Raw genomic sequence first — 13,314 nt, 5'->3', positions numbered from 1 at the left:
CCTTAGAGACTAACCAATTTATTTGAGCATGAGCTTTCAGTCTCTAAGGTGCCACAAGTACTCCTTTTCTTTTTGCGAATACAGACTAACACGGCTGTTCCTCTGAAACAGTTATTAATATTATTAAGCAACGAGCTCTGGTGGGAACACCTTGGCGGGAGATGGTGGCTGGACTCAAGCATAAAGACGGGGTAATCACAGCATCGGCGTAGTGTTCTGTAGGAGACCTAGGTTTGATGCCCCACTCCCTGGCTCCACAGGCTAGCAAAAGGTGGGTGGGGAAGAAACAGGTGTTGGAAGAGGGAAGACTCAATAGTGATGGCTGCAGCCTTTCTGGGGATTGTCAGAGAGCTTGTGGTTAGGATGTGAGGGCTGTAAGGTAGAGCAGTTAAGGAAAGGGAACCTCTCAATTCTAGCAGGATGCAGAGATTCCCCCTCCCTCACCCAGGAAGAAGGCAGAATAAAATAAGTTATCACCTTTCTTTTGCTACTAGTCCGGTCAGTACTGGTTGTACACCGCTCACATATTGTGTTTTCTACCACCAACACTGTCTCTACTGCTGTTCCATTGCAAGAGCCTACCCCACCCCCTGCCATACATACAGTTTGAAAATTACAGCCATATAGGAAATCAAAGAAAACAATAAATGCACTGTTCAAGTTGCACAGTGAAACATTCAAGTCAGCATATGACAAAGGACAGGTGAGGTAATCTCTTTTATTGGACCAGGGTCTGTTGGTGAGAGACACAAGCTTTTGAGTTTACACAGAGCTCTTCTTCAAGTCAAGAAGTGCTCTGTGTAGCTCGGAAGCTTCTCTCTCACCAACAGAAGTTGGTCCAATAAAAGAAATTACCTCCTCTTTGTCTAATATCCTAAGACCGACATAGCTACAACATTACATGCAAAGTACAGGATGAACATGCAACCACCCACTGCCCCCTTGCATCCATGCATTAGTTACATGTTTTCTCAATACAATATGAAATGCATAAAAAAGTTAAGGTTTCACAGCAATGTTTACTCGGTGGCATTGCGCATTACATAAGTTTCACCATTTTTACTTAACAGCAATTAAAACTACATACTGTATTTAACCAAAAACACCAAGTTCTACATATGTGAAATATAACTACCTGAAGAGTTGCTGTTGAAACGTTATACTGACAAACAGTATGAGTATATGAGAGCTTTCAGTCATAATACAAGAGGAAGAATTAGGCTTGTGTGTTCAACCTTTTGCATTTCCTGAGTGTAATGCTTTTATGAGCAACTATAACATTGTTGGTTTTGGCACTTAATTTTCTAGGGTTTTTTCTGTAGGGAGGAGAGGGATTATATAAAGAAAAAAAGTTGCATCCCTGCTGCCCAGCTCCTTAACAGATCCCACAAGGTCTGCACTCCAGTTCTGCAAAGGTTAGGAGCTCCGTATAACTGAAGCTTTGCTCCTGCATAAATTTTAAGATGGCTCCACCCCTATAAGCTTCCTAAGCTCACTAGGGTCTAAGCATCCATAAAGTTCAAGGGATCTAAGCAACTGAAGCCAAGGAAAAAAGCTTGAGCTACCTTAACTCAAAGGTGGAGCAGAGAAGAAGTGGGCTGGAGCGTTTGGCAGTGAATGCGAAAATTCAAGTTATAACGTAGCAGGGAAGCGAAACCCAACTGCTGCCTTAACCAGTTTTGAAACACAAGCACTTGGCTCTGCAGTGAACTCATCTCAGCATATAATGTCAATTTAACATTTTCTACCAAGCATGCTCAGTGGACAATGCTCAATATGCAAAAACGACTCATTTGCTGCATACCCAAGTTAGCCCAAACAGATATGCAATTTAGCCTTTGTTTAGAATGGTGGTGAAACTGGCTAAAGAAATCTCTGCTCAAGGACTGTGCAGGGTTTGATTAAAGCATAAGCATGTGCCTGTGACCCCCACCTCAGAAGTCAGGCAATTGTTAGCATCAGAACTCTCATTTTAAAATAAAAAAAGAAAAAGTGTCTAGCCCTTAGGGTTGCAAAATAGCCCTTGAAAACATGAACAGAGTAACTAATGCAGTGATGCTCTTCTCACAATGTACAGTCAATCTGTGGAACTCTTTGCCAGAGGATGTTGTGAAGGCCAAGACTATAACAGAGTTTCAAAAAAGAACTAGATAAATTCATGGAGGATAGGTCCATCAATAGCTATTAGCCAGAATGGGCAGGGATAGTGTCCCTAGCTTCTGTTTGCCAGAAGCTGGGAAATGCGTGACAGGGGATGGATCAGTTGATGATTACCTGTTCTGTTCATTCCCTCTGGGGCGCCTGGCATTGGCCACTGTCAGAAGACAGGATACTGCACTAGATGGACCTTTGGTCTGACCCAGTATGGCCATTCTTATGTTTGCCTGAGTTAGTTGAGAACCCTAAGCAGTAGCTACAAGAGGTATGAACTGCCCCTTGTGTTCCAATGGGGCATTAAAGCCAAGAGCCTACTTTGGGGGACTGTCCCAACACCACCCCTGCAGAGGACAACCCCTTAATAAATATGCCCTGGCTGTTGGGATGAAGTACTGGGGAGCCCAGCTGCTGTCCTTTCTGTGGGGAGGCAGAAGTGGGTGCACCCCTTCTGCCTCTGCTGAGGAGAGGACAACATACAACGCCACTGTTAGCCGATGGCCAAGGATGTTTGGTGAGGTGCCAGCTATGCCCGTTTTATACCATCCGTGACTTTAACCGCTAGGACGCACTGTCCCTTCGCGGCGGGCAGCCCAGGCTAGGCTGACGGATGCCCCAAGGTCTTAAACACCCGTGACTTTAACTGCTAGAACTCAGAGCTCCTTCGCAGTGGGCAGTCAGGATTGACTGACAGGCGCCCCAAGAGTTTGCCCCGTGGAGGCGGCACAACTCAACGCTAGGCTCTTAGTACTCTCACCTAATGGCCAGGCTTTAGAGCCAAAACGGCTGAGGTTCTTTAATTGTGTTGGCTGCTTTACAGTAAACCAGAGAAATAAGTCAGGCTTATGCACAAATGGTTACCAAAATTTATTAAACTAGATTCTAATCATGTGGTTACAAAATTGCTAGTGCCTACTTATTTAAATGTAGAGATGTTACACACACAAACAAGTTACAAAACTGAAGCCACAATCCCAAAGAAAGAAAACAAAGTATAGAGCTCTATTTCAAAATATGTGTACACTAAAGATAGGAGATCAGGTGTGGGTGCTTCTTACCCTCCTTGCATCTCTCGATTCCAGCGGTGCCAAGCCAGGATCGGTCACTCAATTCCACGGAAAGACAAATAAGGGACAAGGCTTAGGGACCCTCTTAGCTGCAGAAGCCTTGGGAGGCTGTCACTTATCTGACCAGCAGATAGATAGTGAAAAGCACTCAAAAAATCATGGTGCTGTAGGTCCCATACTTATACCTCTGTACTCCTTTATTCTCTTTCTCCTTTCTTATGCCAAATTGGGGCTGGTCTGTCTGGGCGACGCCAGCTCTCGCAAGAGTAGTTTACACTTGCAAGGGAGAGAAACAATAAGTTTTGACTACTGGACATTCCTTTTATTAGGGTAAATATTTTCCCACCTAGGATGTTGGGGTGTGTGCATCACGCTATTTAGTAGGGGCTAAGAGCCATGTCTGTCACAGGGCCTCTGCCTGCTGTGAGCTTAATCGTTGTATCTGCTCCCAGAGGCACATTGTAGCGGCACACCTGTGCTTCTCACAGCTTCAAAGGCTGTGCTGGAATTGATGTTAAGTGCCCTGTTGTTTTGGCTCCCTTGTGTTCCCAGCAATGCTGGTCTGAGGGTGGGTGGGGGGGGGGCTGGCTGTCTGGCTACATTCCACCCCCTGATGCACCACACTACATCCCAGATTGCAAGGTGGCGGTGATGCCAGCACCTCTTGCCCTCCTTGGGGAAATCTAGAAATACCCAACAAACAAATTAGAGGATGAGGGTTCGCGGAATTGGTTAGGATCCCTTTTTAGCTCTAGGTATCTGATTTGTGTGGAGGAAAGAGCAGTTTGAATCAAACGCTTCATAATACATAAAGTTACACAAAAAACAATTACAATAATTAAAATGGTTAAAACAGTATTTACAACCGAATGTAAAAACGGGGAGAGGGAAAATCCCAAGTGTTGAGCTAACCATTGCATCCATGAGGTTTGTCCATTCTCAGCCACTGATCTAATAAGGAGTTAATAGATTTGATTAGCAATGGGTTATAAATGTGTCCGGAACTGGGAATAAAGAACAGTGATTGGTCATACCAATCTCTGCTTTCAGGGTATCTACTCATATTCAGGGGAACAATTGTGGCATTATATATTCTAAAAAGGGGTCTATGTTCAAGTGTGCCGTTGATGGGACCTTTCCAACATTTTAAAGTCCTTTTGTCGTTTATGGGTGGGTAGGTAGTCCAATCCCCACTTCTTTTATCAAATACAATTGTATGGGCACGTTGCTGCTTATCTAGACTACCCATTTGTATGTCACCCTGAGTTTCAAAACAAATAGGGTATACTTCTTTAGATGATCCCGTTACATATTCCACAGGCCATCCCCAAACAGTGCGATGCCATTGTCCAACCCCCCCCCCCCCCGAGTCAATGCGAGGGTTGTTGGTGTACCATGCTGGTCCCCACCAAAAGATGTCGCTTTTGTTCCACCAATCATTTAGGCTGAGTGGTACAAATTCAATTCCCAGTCCATTGGTTGAATTTAGCAAGGTGCACATCCAGCAATTTGTAGCACCAGCAGCTGAGGCGATGGTTTGGATTGCTCCCCGAAGAGGATGTTCTGGTATTGCCAAGGTGACTGGAGCCAACAGAAGGATCATGAGGGCTTGCAGGAACATATCTCTGGTGGGTCGTGTTCTAGCTAAAAAACTTATTTTAAAACCAAAAGCAAAAGTTACACCTGCTATTATACGTAATGGCAAATATATCAACAGTCCATAGTAGTCTCTAGTGATCAAACAGGTCTGCTGCATGGTCCATTTTGCTGACAGGTTAGCTGGCAGGTTGCTCGGAACCATGGGACCATTCCTGCAATAAATCACATGGCAGCCGGTCTTGGATGCGATCCAAGCCTCTGTAATGGTTATTAGCCTTTTATCAGCATTTAAGGCACTCCATACACCTTTCTCTTTATATGCGTGCAAAACGCAGGTAAAGGTTCCCAGGGCTGGGTGTTTAATCACAACAGTATCTCCGGGAGCATACTTGGAACTGTGCAGTGGTGTTCTGGCAGGGGAGATAGCTTTCCCTGTAGGGAAGAATCCACTGCTGATTGGACTTCCTGTAGGAGTCTGTCTGTTGTTTAATCTCTGCACCACTGCATCCAGTCTGTCTCCCCATGTGCCATCAGTAGGCTTCAAGTGATTCTTTAGCAACCCATTCCAGCGCTCGACCATGCCATTAGATTGAGGTCGATATGGAAGGTGGAATGTCCATTGGACTCCATGGTTAAGGGTCCATTCCCTACAAGTTTATTCTTAAAATGCGAACCATTATCTGATTGGATTTCTTGAGGCATTGGGACAATTGCTGTTAAGCGGTTTAGTCGCATAACTGTGGACAACCCTGTTGCCAATCGGGTTGGATATGCAAAACCAATCCCTGAAACAATTTCTACCCCAGTCAAGATGTATTTCCACCTCTGCCTTGTAGGGGCAGTGGTCCGACATAGTCGACCTGCCAGGTTGCCCATAGTGTTTTTCCATCACTTAGCCTGGCAAACCTTTGTCCTTCTGCTGTATGTTTTCTAGTCTCAGCACAAATAGCGCAGGCTTGCACCAGGTCTCTAGCCTGTCTGTGGGTGATAGGCCACCCCCTGATATGTGCTTGCCGCACTAACTCATCACTTCCTGTGTGTCCTAAATTATCATGTAACCATGAATATAAGCGTTCCCATTCTACTTGTGTGGTAAAGAGCTGGGCAGCTGCATCGGCTAAATTGTTTAACTGTGCAGCTGGGGTATTATTCCTCTGATGAGCTGAGACATGTCCTATAGCCAGGGGTTGTTGCAGGGCATGCTGATATAACCACTTCCAGTATTCCAGTCCCCAGACTGGTTTACCTCCTATTTCCCAGTGGTTATTTTTCCAGTTAGTGATCCACTGAGTGGCACCTGCCCATACCGCATAGGAGTCCGTATATACTGCAGTGGCTCCTGCTTCACAGGCCAGTTTAATTGCAGCCAATTCTGCAAGTTGTGCTGACCCATCAATTTCAGCAGTTAGGGGTGCTGCAGAGGGGTCTGCAGGCACTGCTGCAGCTTTTCCCTTCCATTTTCCTTTAACCAGCCTGGCACTGCCATCAGTGAACCATACTCCCTCAGGCTTAGAAGGATCAAATGGGGCAGCATCCTTAATGGGAGACTGCTGTGGAGGTAGGCGGTATTCATCAGGCATTCCTACTTTCCATAGGGATTCCTGAATCATAGTGGGGTTTTGTGCAGTGTCTGCACTACCTACCCTGTGGTGTATGTAAAGTGCCCATCTTTGGATAGTCATCTTTTGTGCTACACCAGGTGGTAACTCTTTCCCTTCCAATATAGGTTTAATGATTGGAAGAGGAGTGTGAATTGTGATGTCCTTATCCTGAGTTAATTCCTCTGTTTCTCTCAAGGCTGTGTAAGCTGCCAGAAGCACCTTCTCATAAGGCGTGTAGTTAGCCTGTGACCCTTGCCATGACTTGGAACCAAACTGAATTGGTCGTCTGGGAGCAGTGTCACTGTCTTGCCAGAGAGCATAAGACATTCCAGTGGCTCCCACAGTTAGGTACAAATGGAATGGGGCTTCAGGATGTATGGGACCCAGAGCCTGATAGGTGTGTATCTCCCCTATCAGTTGCCTGAGGGCTTCCTCATGGGCAGAAGCCCATTCCCAGGCAGCACTTTTCTTTAACAAATTGTACAATGGTCTGGCTATAATGGCAAAGCCAGGTACATGTTTTCTCCAAAACCCCAGGGTTCCCAAAATCTGTCTCAATTGATCTTTACTTTCAGGGGAGGGTGCCTGATTTAGCTCTTGCACAGTGTCATTAGGCACAGACCTCCTACCTCCCATCCATACAGTACCTAAGAATTTTATCTCTTTGGAGGGACCTTGGCATTTCTCAGCTGGTAACTCTAAATTAAGGGCTTCTAGTGCTCCTTTGATTTGATTCATAGCCTCCTGTACCTCTTCTGAGGTTTTCCCACCTATTAAGATGTCATCAATGTATTGCACAGTTTGTACATTGGGTGGCAGTATAAGGTCATCTAGGACCTTTGCCAGTGCCCCATGGCAAATAGTGGGTGAGTGTTTAAACCCTTGTGGCATTCGGGTAAAAGTGTATTGTACACCTCTCCAAGTAAAAGCAAATCTTTCTTGGTCAGCTGGTTGCAAAGGGACCATGAATAACATGTCCTTTACATCTAATACTGCTAGCCAGGGTTTATCCCAGGTTTGTATGGTGTTTACAATATCTGTTATGCTAGGGACTGCTGCAGTTAATGGTCCAGTGTTACTGTTTAGCTTCCTATAGTCTATAGTGAGTCTCCATGTGCCATTTGGTTTCTTGATGGGCCACACAGGAGAATTAAAGCGAGAGTGGGTACGAATTAAAATTCCTCGCTGTTCCAAATCTTTGATCAGGTCAGTAACAGGGCTTATGGCCTCAGCTGGGACATTATACTGCTTTATGTTTGTTACTGTTGAGGGCGGGAGAGCAGGCGCGCTGCTAAGTAAGTTTACAGAATAGTGGGGAGGGCTTTCCTCTTCCAGGTGGGTGGTAATTTTGGTAAAGTGTGGGAGCTTTACTCCCTTCTTTCCTCTTAAAACGTCCATGCCCAGTATGTTGGCATTGCCCAAAATCACCTCATATTTTCGGGGCTGATGGTGGGGTTGCAAGGGGATATCCAGTTTTATCTTAACTAATGGGTAAGTTATGGTACTGCCATTTACTCCTGTAACAAGTACCTGCTTTCCGCCAGTAGGTGGCGAGCCCTGAAAACTTTCTCGCTTAATCATGGACATTTGAGCCCCTGTGTCCATTAAGAAAGGAATAATGTGTTTATCATTTACAGTTACACGTATCCGGGGGTCTTTTGCTGTTGTTTTCTCCTCTTTGGATTTAAGCTGGTTTATTAGGAGAGGAGATTGACCCCCGCAAGCTAGTTTCCCTGCTCTGGTAACTCTTGCAGTATACTGCAGCAATGGAGTATACAATGGCTACTATGGATGTAGAAGCCCTCTACACCAACATTCCACACAAAGATGGACTACAAGCCGTCAAGAACACTATCCCCGATAATGTCACGGCTAACCTGGTGGCTGAACTTTGTGACTTTGTCCTTACCCATAACTATTTCACATTTGGGGACAATGTATACCTTCAGATCAGCGGCACTGCTATGGGTACCCGCATGGCCCCACAGTATGCCAACATTTTTATGGCTGATTTAGAACAACGCTTCCTCAGCTCTCGTCCCCTAAAGCCTCTACTCTACTTGCGCTATATTGATGACATCTTCATCATCTGGACCCATAGAAAAGAAGCCCTTGAGGAATTCCACCATGATTTCAACCATTTCCATCCCACCACCAACCTCAGCCTGGTCCAGTCCACACAAGAGATCCACTTCCTGGACACTACAGTGCTAATAAACAATGGCCACATAAACACCACCCTATACCGGAAACCTACTGACCGCTATTCCTACCTGCATGCCTCCAGCTTTCACCCTGACCACACCACACGATCCATCGTCTACAGCCAAGCTCTGCGATACAACCGCATTTGCTCCAACCCCTCAGACAGAGACAAACACCTACAAGATCTCTGTCAAGCTTTCTTACAACTACAATACCCACCTGCAGAAGTAAAGAAACAGATTGATAGAGCCAGAAGAGTTCCCAGAAGTTACCTACTACAGGACAGGCCTAACAAAGAAAATAACAGAACGCCACTAGCGGTCACCTTCAGCCCCCAACTAAAACCCCTCCAACGCATTATTAAGGATCTACAACCTATCCTAAAGGATGACCCAACACTCTCACAAGTCTTGGGAGACAGGCCAGTCCTTGCCTACAGACAGCCCCGCAACCTGAAGCAAATACTCACCAACAACCACATACCACACAACAGAACCACTAACCCAGGAACTTATCCTTGCAACAAAGCCCGTTGCCAATTGTGCCCACATATCTATTCAGGGGACACCATCACAGGGCCTAATAACATCAGCCACACTATCAGAGGCTCGTTCACCTGCACATCCACCAATGTGATATATGCCATCATGTGCCAGCAATGCCCCTCTGCCATGTACATTGGTCAAACTGGACAGTCTCTACGTAAAAGAATAAATGGACACAAATCAGATGTCAAGAATTATAACATTCATAAACCAGTCGGAGAACACTTCAATCTCTCTGGTCACGCAATCACAGACATGAAGGTCGCTATCTTAAAACAAAAAAACTTCAAATCCAGACGCCAGCGAGAAACTGCTGAATTGGAATTCATTTGCAAATTGGATACTATTAATTTAGGCTTAAATAGAGACTGGGAGTGGCTAAGTCATTATGCAAGGTAGCCTGTTTCCTCTTGTTTTTTCCTACCCCCCTCCCCCCGATGTTCTGGTTTAACGTGGATTTAAACTTGGAGAGTGGTCAGTTTAGATGAGCTATTACCAGCAGGAGAATGAGTTTGTGTGTGTATGGGGGTGGGGGGGATGTGAGAAAACCTGGATCTATGCAGGAAATAGCCCGAGTTGATTATGTAAAGAGTTGTCACTTTGGATGGGCTAGCACCAGCAGGAGAGTGAATTTGTGTGGGGGGGTGGAGGGTGAGAAAACCTGGATTTGTGCTGGAAATGGCCCACCTGTTGATCACTTTAGATAAGCTATTACCAGCAGGACAGTGGGGTGGGAGGAGGTATTGTTTCATATTCTCTGTGTGTATATAAAGTCTGCTGCAGTTTCCACGGTATACATCTGATGAAGTGAGCTGTAGCTCACGAAAGCTCATGCTCAAATAAATTGGTTAGTCTCTAAGGTGCCACAAGTCCTCCTTTTCTTTTTGCGAATACAGACTAACACGGCTGTTCCTCTGAAACCGGAGTATACAGGGTGGCTGCAGGTGGGGGAGGAGGAGAGAGCTGCAGAGGTGCACCGGGAGTAGCATTAGTTGTCTCCCAGTCAGCTCTTTTAAAGGTGGTTAATAATTTTAGCCGCTCTGTGGGCAGTCCATTTATCACATCTCTGGGATAACCTAAAGCCAGACATTGTCTCCACAACTTGGCTCTAAGCTCCTTTTCCTCCTGGGTTGGCTCTCGCTTGTTTTTATGTTCTTTAGATGGTGCCCCCTTGTTTCCCTGAAGGGAACGCATCTTAGCTTTGCCTGTCAGTGTTCTGATGTCTCCGAATTCTCTAAAGTATGACACCAGACGGTTTAGCAGTGCCCGAAAGGTTCTGTTATGTGCTGCAGCTTCTGATCTAAGGGACAGTGCCATAACCCTATGGTTACTCAGAGCTCCCTTAAGCAGGGGTCTGAGATCATCTACATCTACCTGACCCTCCCATGGACTTTCATAGGCTAACTCTTGAGGGTTTTGGCCAAGCATGCTAATGACAGCCACAGTTAATAGAGCTGTTTTTACCTCATCTATGTTGGTCCAGTGCATTACTGTGGGTTCATCTCGGTCTGCTGGGTAAATTCCTCTTGCCCATCGACAAGCCAGAGACCAAAGTGTTTTAGGGGTGTTCCCCTCTGAATGTTCCAGGAATATTCCTGCACCTAAGTTAAGGCGCTCAGTTTCTTGGGCTGTCAGGCGTATATATCCACCCCCAGTGTCCCAGAGACGGACCAGCCACTCTATTATACCTTCCTCGGGCTTTTTAGCAAAATCTCCCTGGATTGTTTTTAACTCCATGAGAGTATATTGGTGGGTGGTAATTTTGGTAAAGTGTGTTGGAGCTTTACTCCCTTTTCCCTTTTTACCTCCCTTCTTTGTTTTTGAAGAGGTGGATGGATCATTGTCATCCCCTTCTTCATCCAGCTCTGCTCCACTCAAATTTCCCTCATATTCTTCTGATTTGTGATGTGTGATAGCTGGTCTTAATTTTTCAGAGGGACCTTCCTCCTCAGAGGAGGGGGACTCATCTGCTGAATCCCAAATGTCTCCATCCCATTCCTCAGGGTCTAGCCAGAGAGCAGTCTCAACTTTAGCCCGGTTGATTCTGCGTGTTTTAGTCTCCAGCTTTTCCCTTCGTTCTATCCCTTCTTTCTCAATTAAGGGAAGTAATCTTTTCTGAAGATGTTCCATATCCCTATTCAGTGTTCTTACTCTGGTATCTAAATTCTGGCATTCCTTGCGCAGTGTGTCCCCTTCCTGTTGTAGCCTATTAAATTCTATTGCCAGACTATGATAATCCTTACAGGCAGCTTGCCAAATGTTAGTAAGCAGCCCTATACAAGCACCTTTTCCTTTCCCTTTCTTCATCTTGCAGGCAGTTCTCCAGTTACAGAAATGCTGCCAGATCTCTGCTGGTTTTCCCCAATATTTCTCCAGCAGTTCTTTGCTCCACAGAGGATTTCCCCATCCCTCTTGGGTCAAACTTTTCTCTAGCTCAGGGAATTCTGTGGTGTTTATCATGACTGGTTTCATTGTGTTACTGTAGTGCAGCCTATATCACAATCCTGTTCGTGACGCCAAATCTGTTAGTCGATGGCCAAGGATGTTTGGTGAGGTGCCAGCTATGCCCGTTTTATACCATCCGTGACTTTAACCGCTAGGACGCACTGTCCCTTCACGGCGGGCAGCCCGGGCTAGGCTGACGGATGCCCCAAGGTCCTAAACACCCGTGACTTTAACTGCTAGAGCTTAGAGCTCCTTCGCAGCGGGCAGTCAGGATTGACTGACAGGCGCCCCAAGAGTTTGCCCCGTGGAGGCGGCACAACTCAACGCTAGGCTCTTAGTACTCTCACCTAATGGCCAGGCTTTAGAGCCAAAACGGCTGAGGTTCTTTAATTGTGTTGGCTGCTTTACAGTAAACCAGAGAAATAAGTCAGGCTTATGCACAAATGGTTACCAAAATTTATTAAGCTAGATTCTAATCATGTGGTTACAAAATTGCTAGTGCCTACTTATTTAAATGTAGAGATGTTACACACACAAACAAGTTACAAAACTGAAGCCACAATCCCAAAGAAAGAAAACAAAGTATAGAGCTCTATTTCAAAATATGTGTACACTAAAGATAGGAGATCAGGTGTGGGTGCTTCTTACCCTCCTTGCATCTCTCGATTCCAGCGGTGCCAAGCCAGGATCGGTCACTCAATTCCGCGGAAAGACAAATAAGGGACAAGGCTTAGGGACCCTCTTAGTTGCAGAAGCCTTGGGAGGCTGTCACTTATCTGACCAGCAGATAGATAGTGAAAAGCACTCAAAAAATTATGGTGCTGTAGGTCCCATACTTATACCTCTGTACTCCTTTATTCTCTTTCTCCTTTCTTATGCCAAATTGGGGCTGGTCTGTCTGGGCGACGCCAGCTCTCGCAAGAGTAGTTTACACTTGCAAGGGAGAGAAACAATAAGTTTTGACTACTGGACATTCCTTTTATTAGGGTAAATATTTTCCCACCTAGGATGTTGGGGTGTGTGCATCACGCTATTTAGTAGGGGCTAAGAGCCATGTCTGTCACAGCTTCTCTGTCTGCTGTGAGCCTAATCGTTGTATATGTTCCCAGAGGCACATTGTAGCAGCACACCTGTGCTTCTCATAGCTTCAAAGGCTGTGCTGGAATTGATGTTAAGTGCCCTGTTGTTTTGGCTCCCTTGTGTTCCCAGCAATGCTGGTCTGAGAGAGGGGGGCTGGGTGTCTGGCTACAGCCACTCCTGGGGAGAAGGGAATCCCATGCTGATGCTCCTGCTTCAGAAAGAGAAGAGCCACACTGGAGAGCTCTGACATGCTTCCACATGGCCCGAGACTGCCTTAATCCATCCCTGGTGCTGTGCACGTATGAAGTGTGCTTTCTGAACTGTCATTACTGGGCCAACTGCTTGCCAGTTGCCACCAGGACATTCAGAAGCATGGACTCCACAGTGAGGAGAAAAGGAGTACTTGTGGCACCTTAGAGACTAACCAATTTATTTGAGCATGAGCTTTCGTGAACTACAGCTCACTTCATCGGATGTGAAGACATTCTGCAGTTTCCACAGTATGCCTCCGATGAAGTGAGCTGTAGCTCACGAAAGCTCATGCTCAAATAAATTGGTTAGTCTCTAAGGTGCCACAAGTACTCCTGTTCTTTTTGCGAATACAGACTAACACGGCTG

The 13,314-nt window shown here is 45.8% G+C and overlaps 1 protein-coding gene across 1 annotated transcript; it reads right to left on the bottom strand.

The window, feature by feature from the left end:
* Window positions 1-2,997: 2,997 nt before the first annotated feature.
* Window positions 2,998-13,135, bottom strand: LOC142071590 (endogenous retroviral envelope protein HEMO-like). Its single transcript, XM_075126896.1, has 2 exons — window positions 12,265-13,135; window positions 2,998-5,032 (listed from the first exon to the last, which is right to left on the bottom strand). Exons 1-2 carry the CDS (start codon window positions 12,273-12,275, stop codon window positions 4,129-4,131), a joined length of 915 nt encoding a protein of 304 aa, XP_074982997.1. The 5' UTR covers window positions 12,276-13,135; the 3' UTR covers window positions 2,998-4,128.
* Between the last annotated feature and the right edge of the window lie 179 nt (window positions 13,136-13,314).

Source organism: Caretta caretta, chromosome 3 (genome assembly GCF_965140235.1).
Source record: "Caretta caretta isolate rCarCar2 chromosome 3, rCarCar1.hap1, whole genome shotgun sequence".
NCBI lineage: Eukaryota > Metazoa > Chordata > Testudines > Cheloniidae > Caretta > Caretta caretta.
This window is presented reverse-complemented; position numbering and strand designations above follow the sequence as displayed.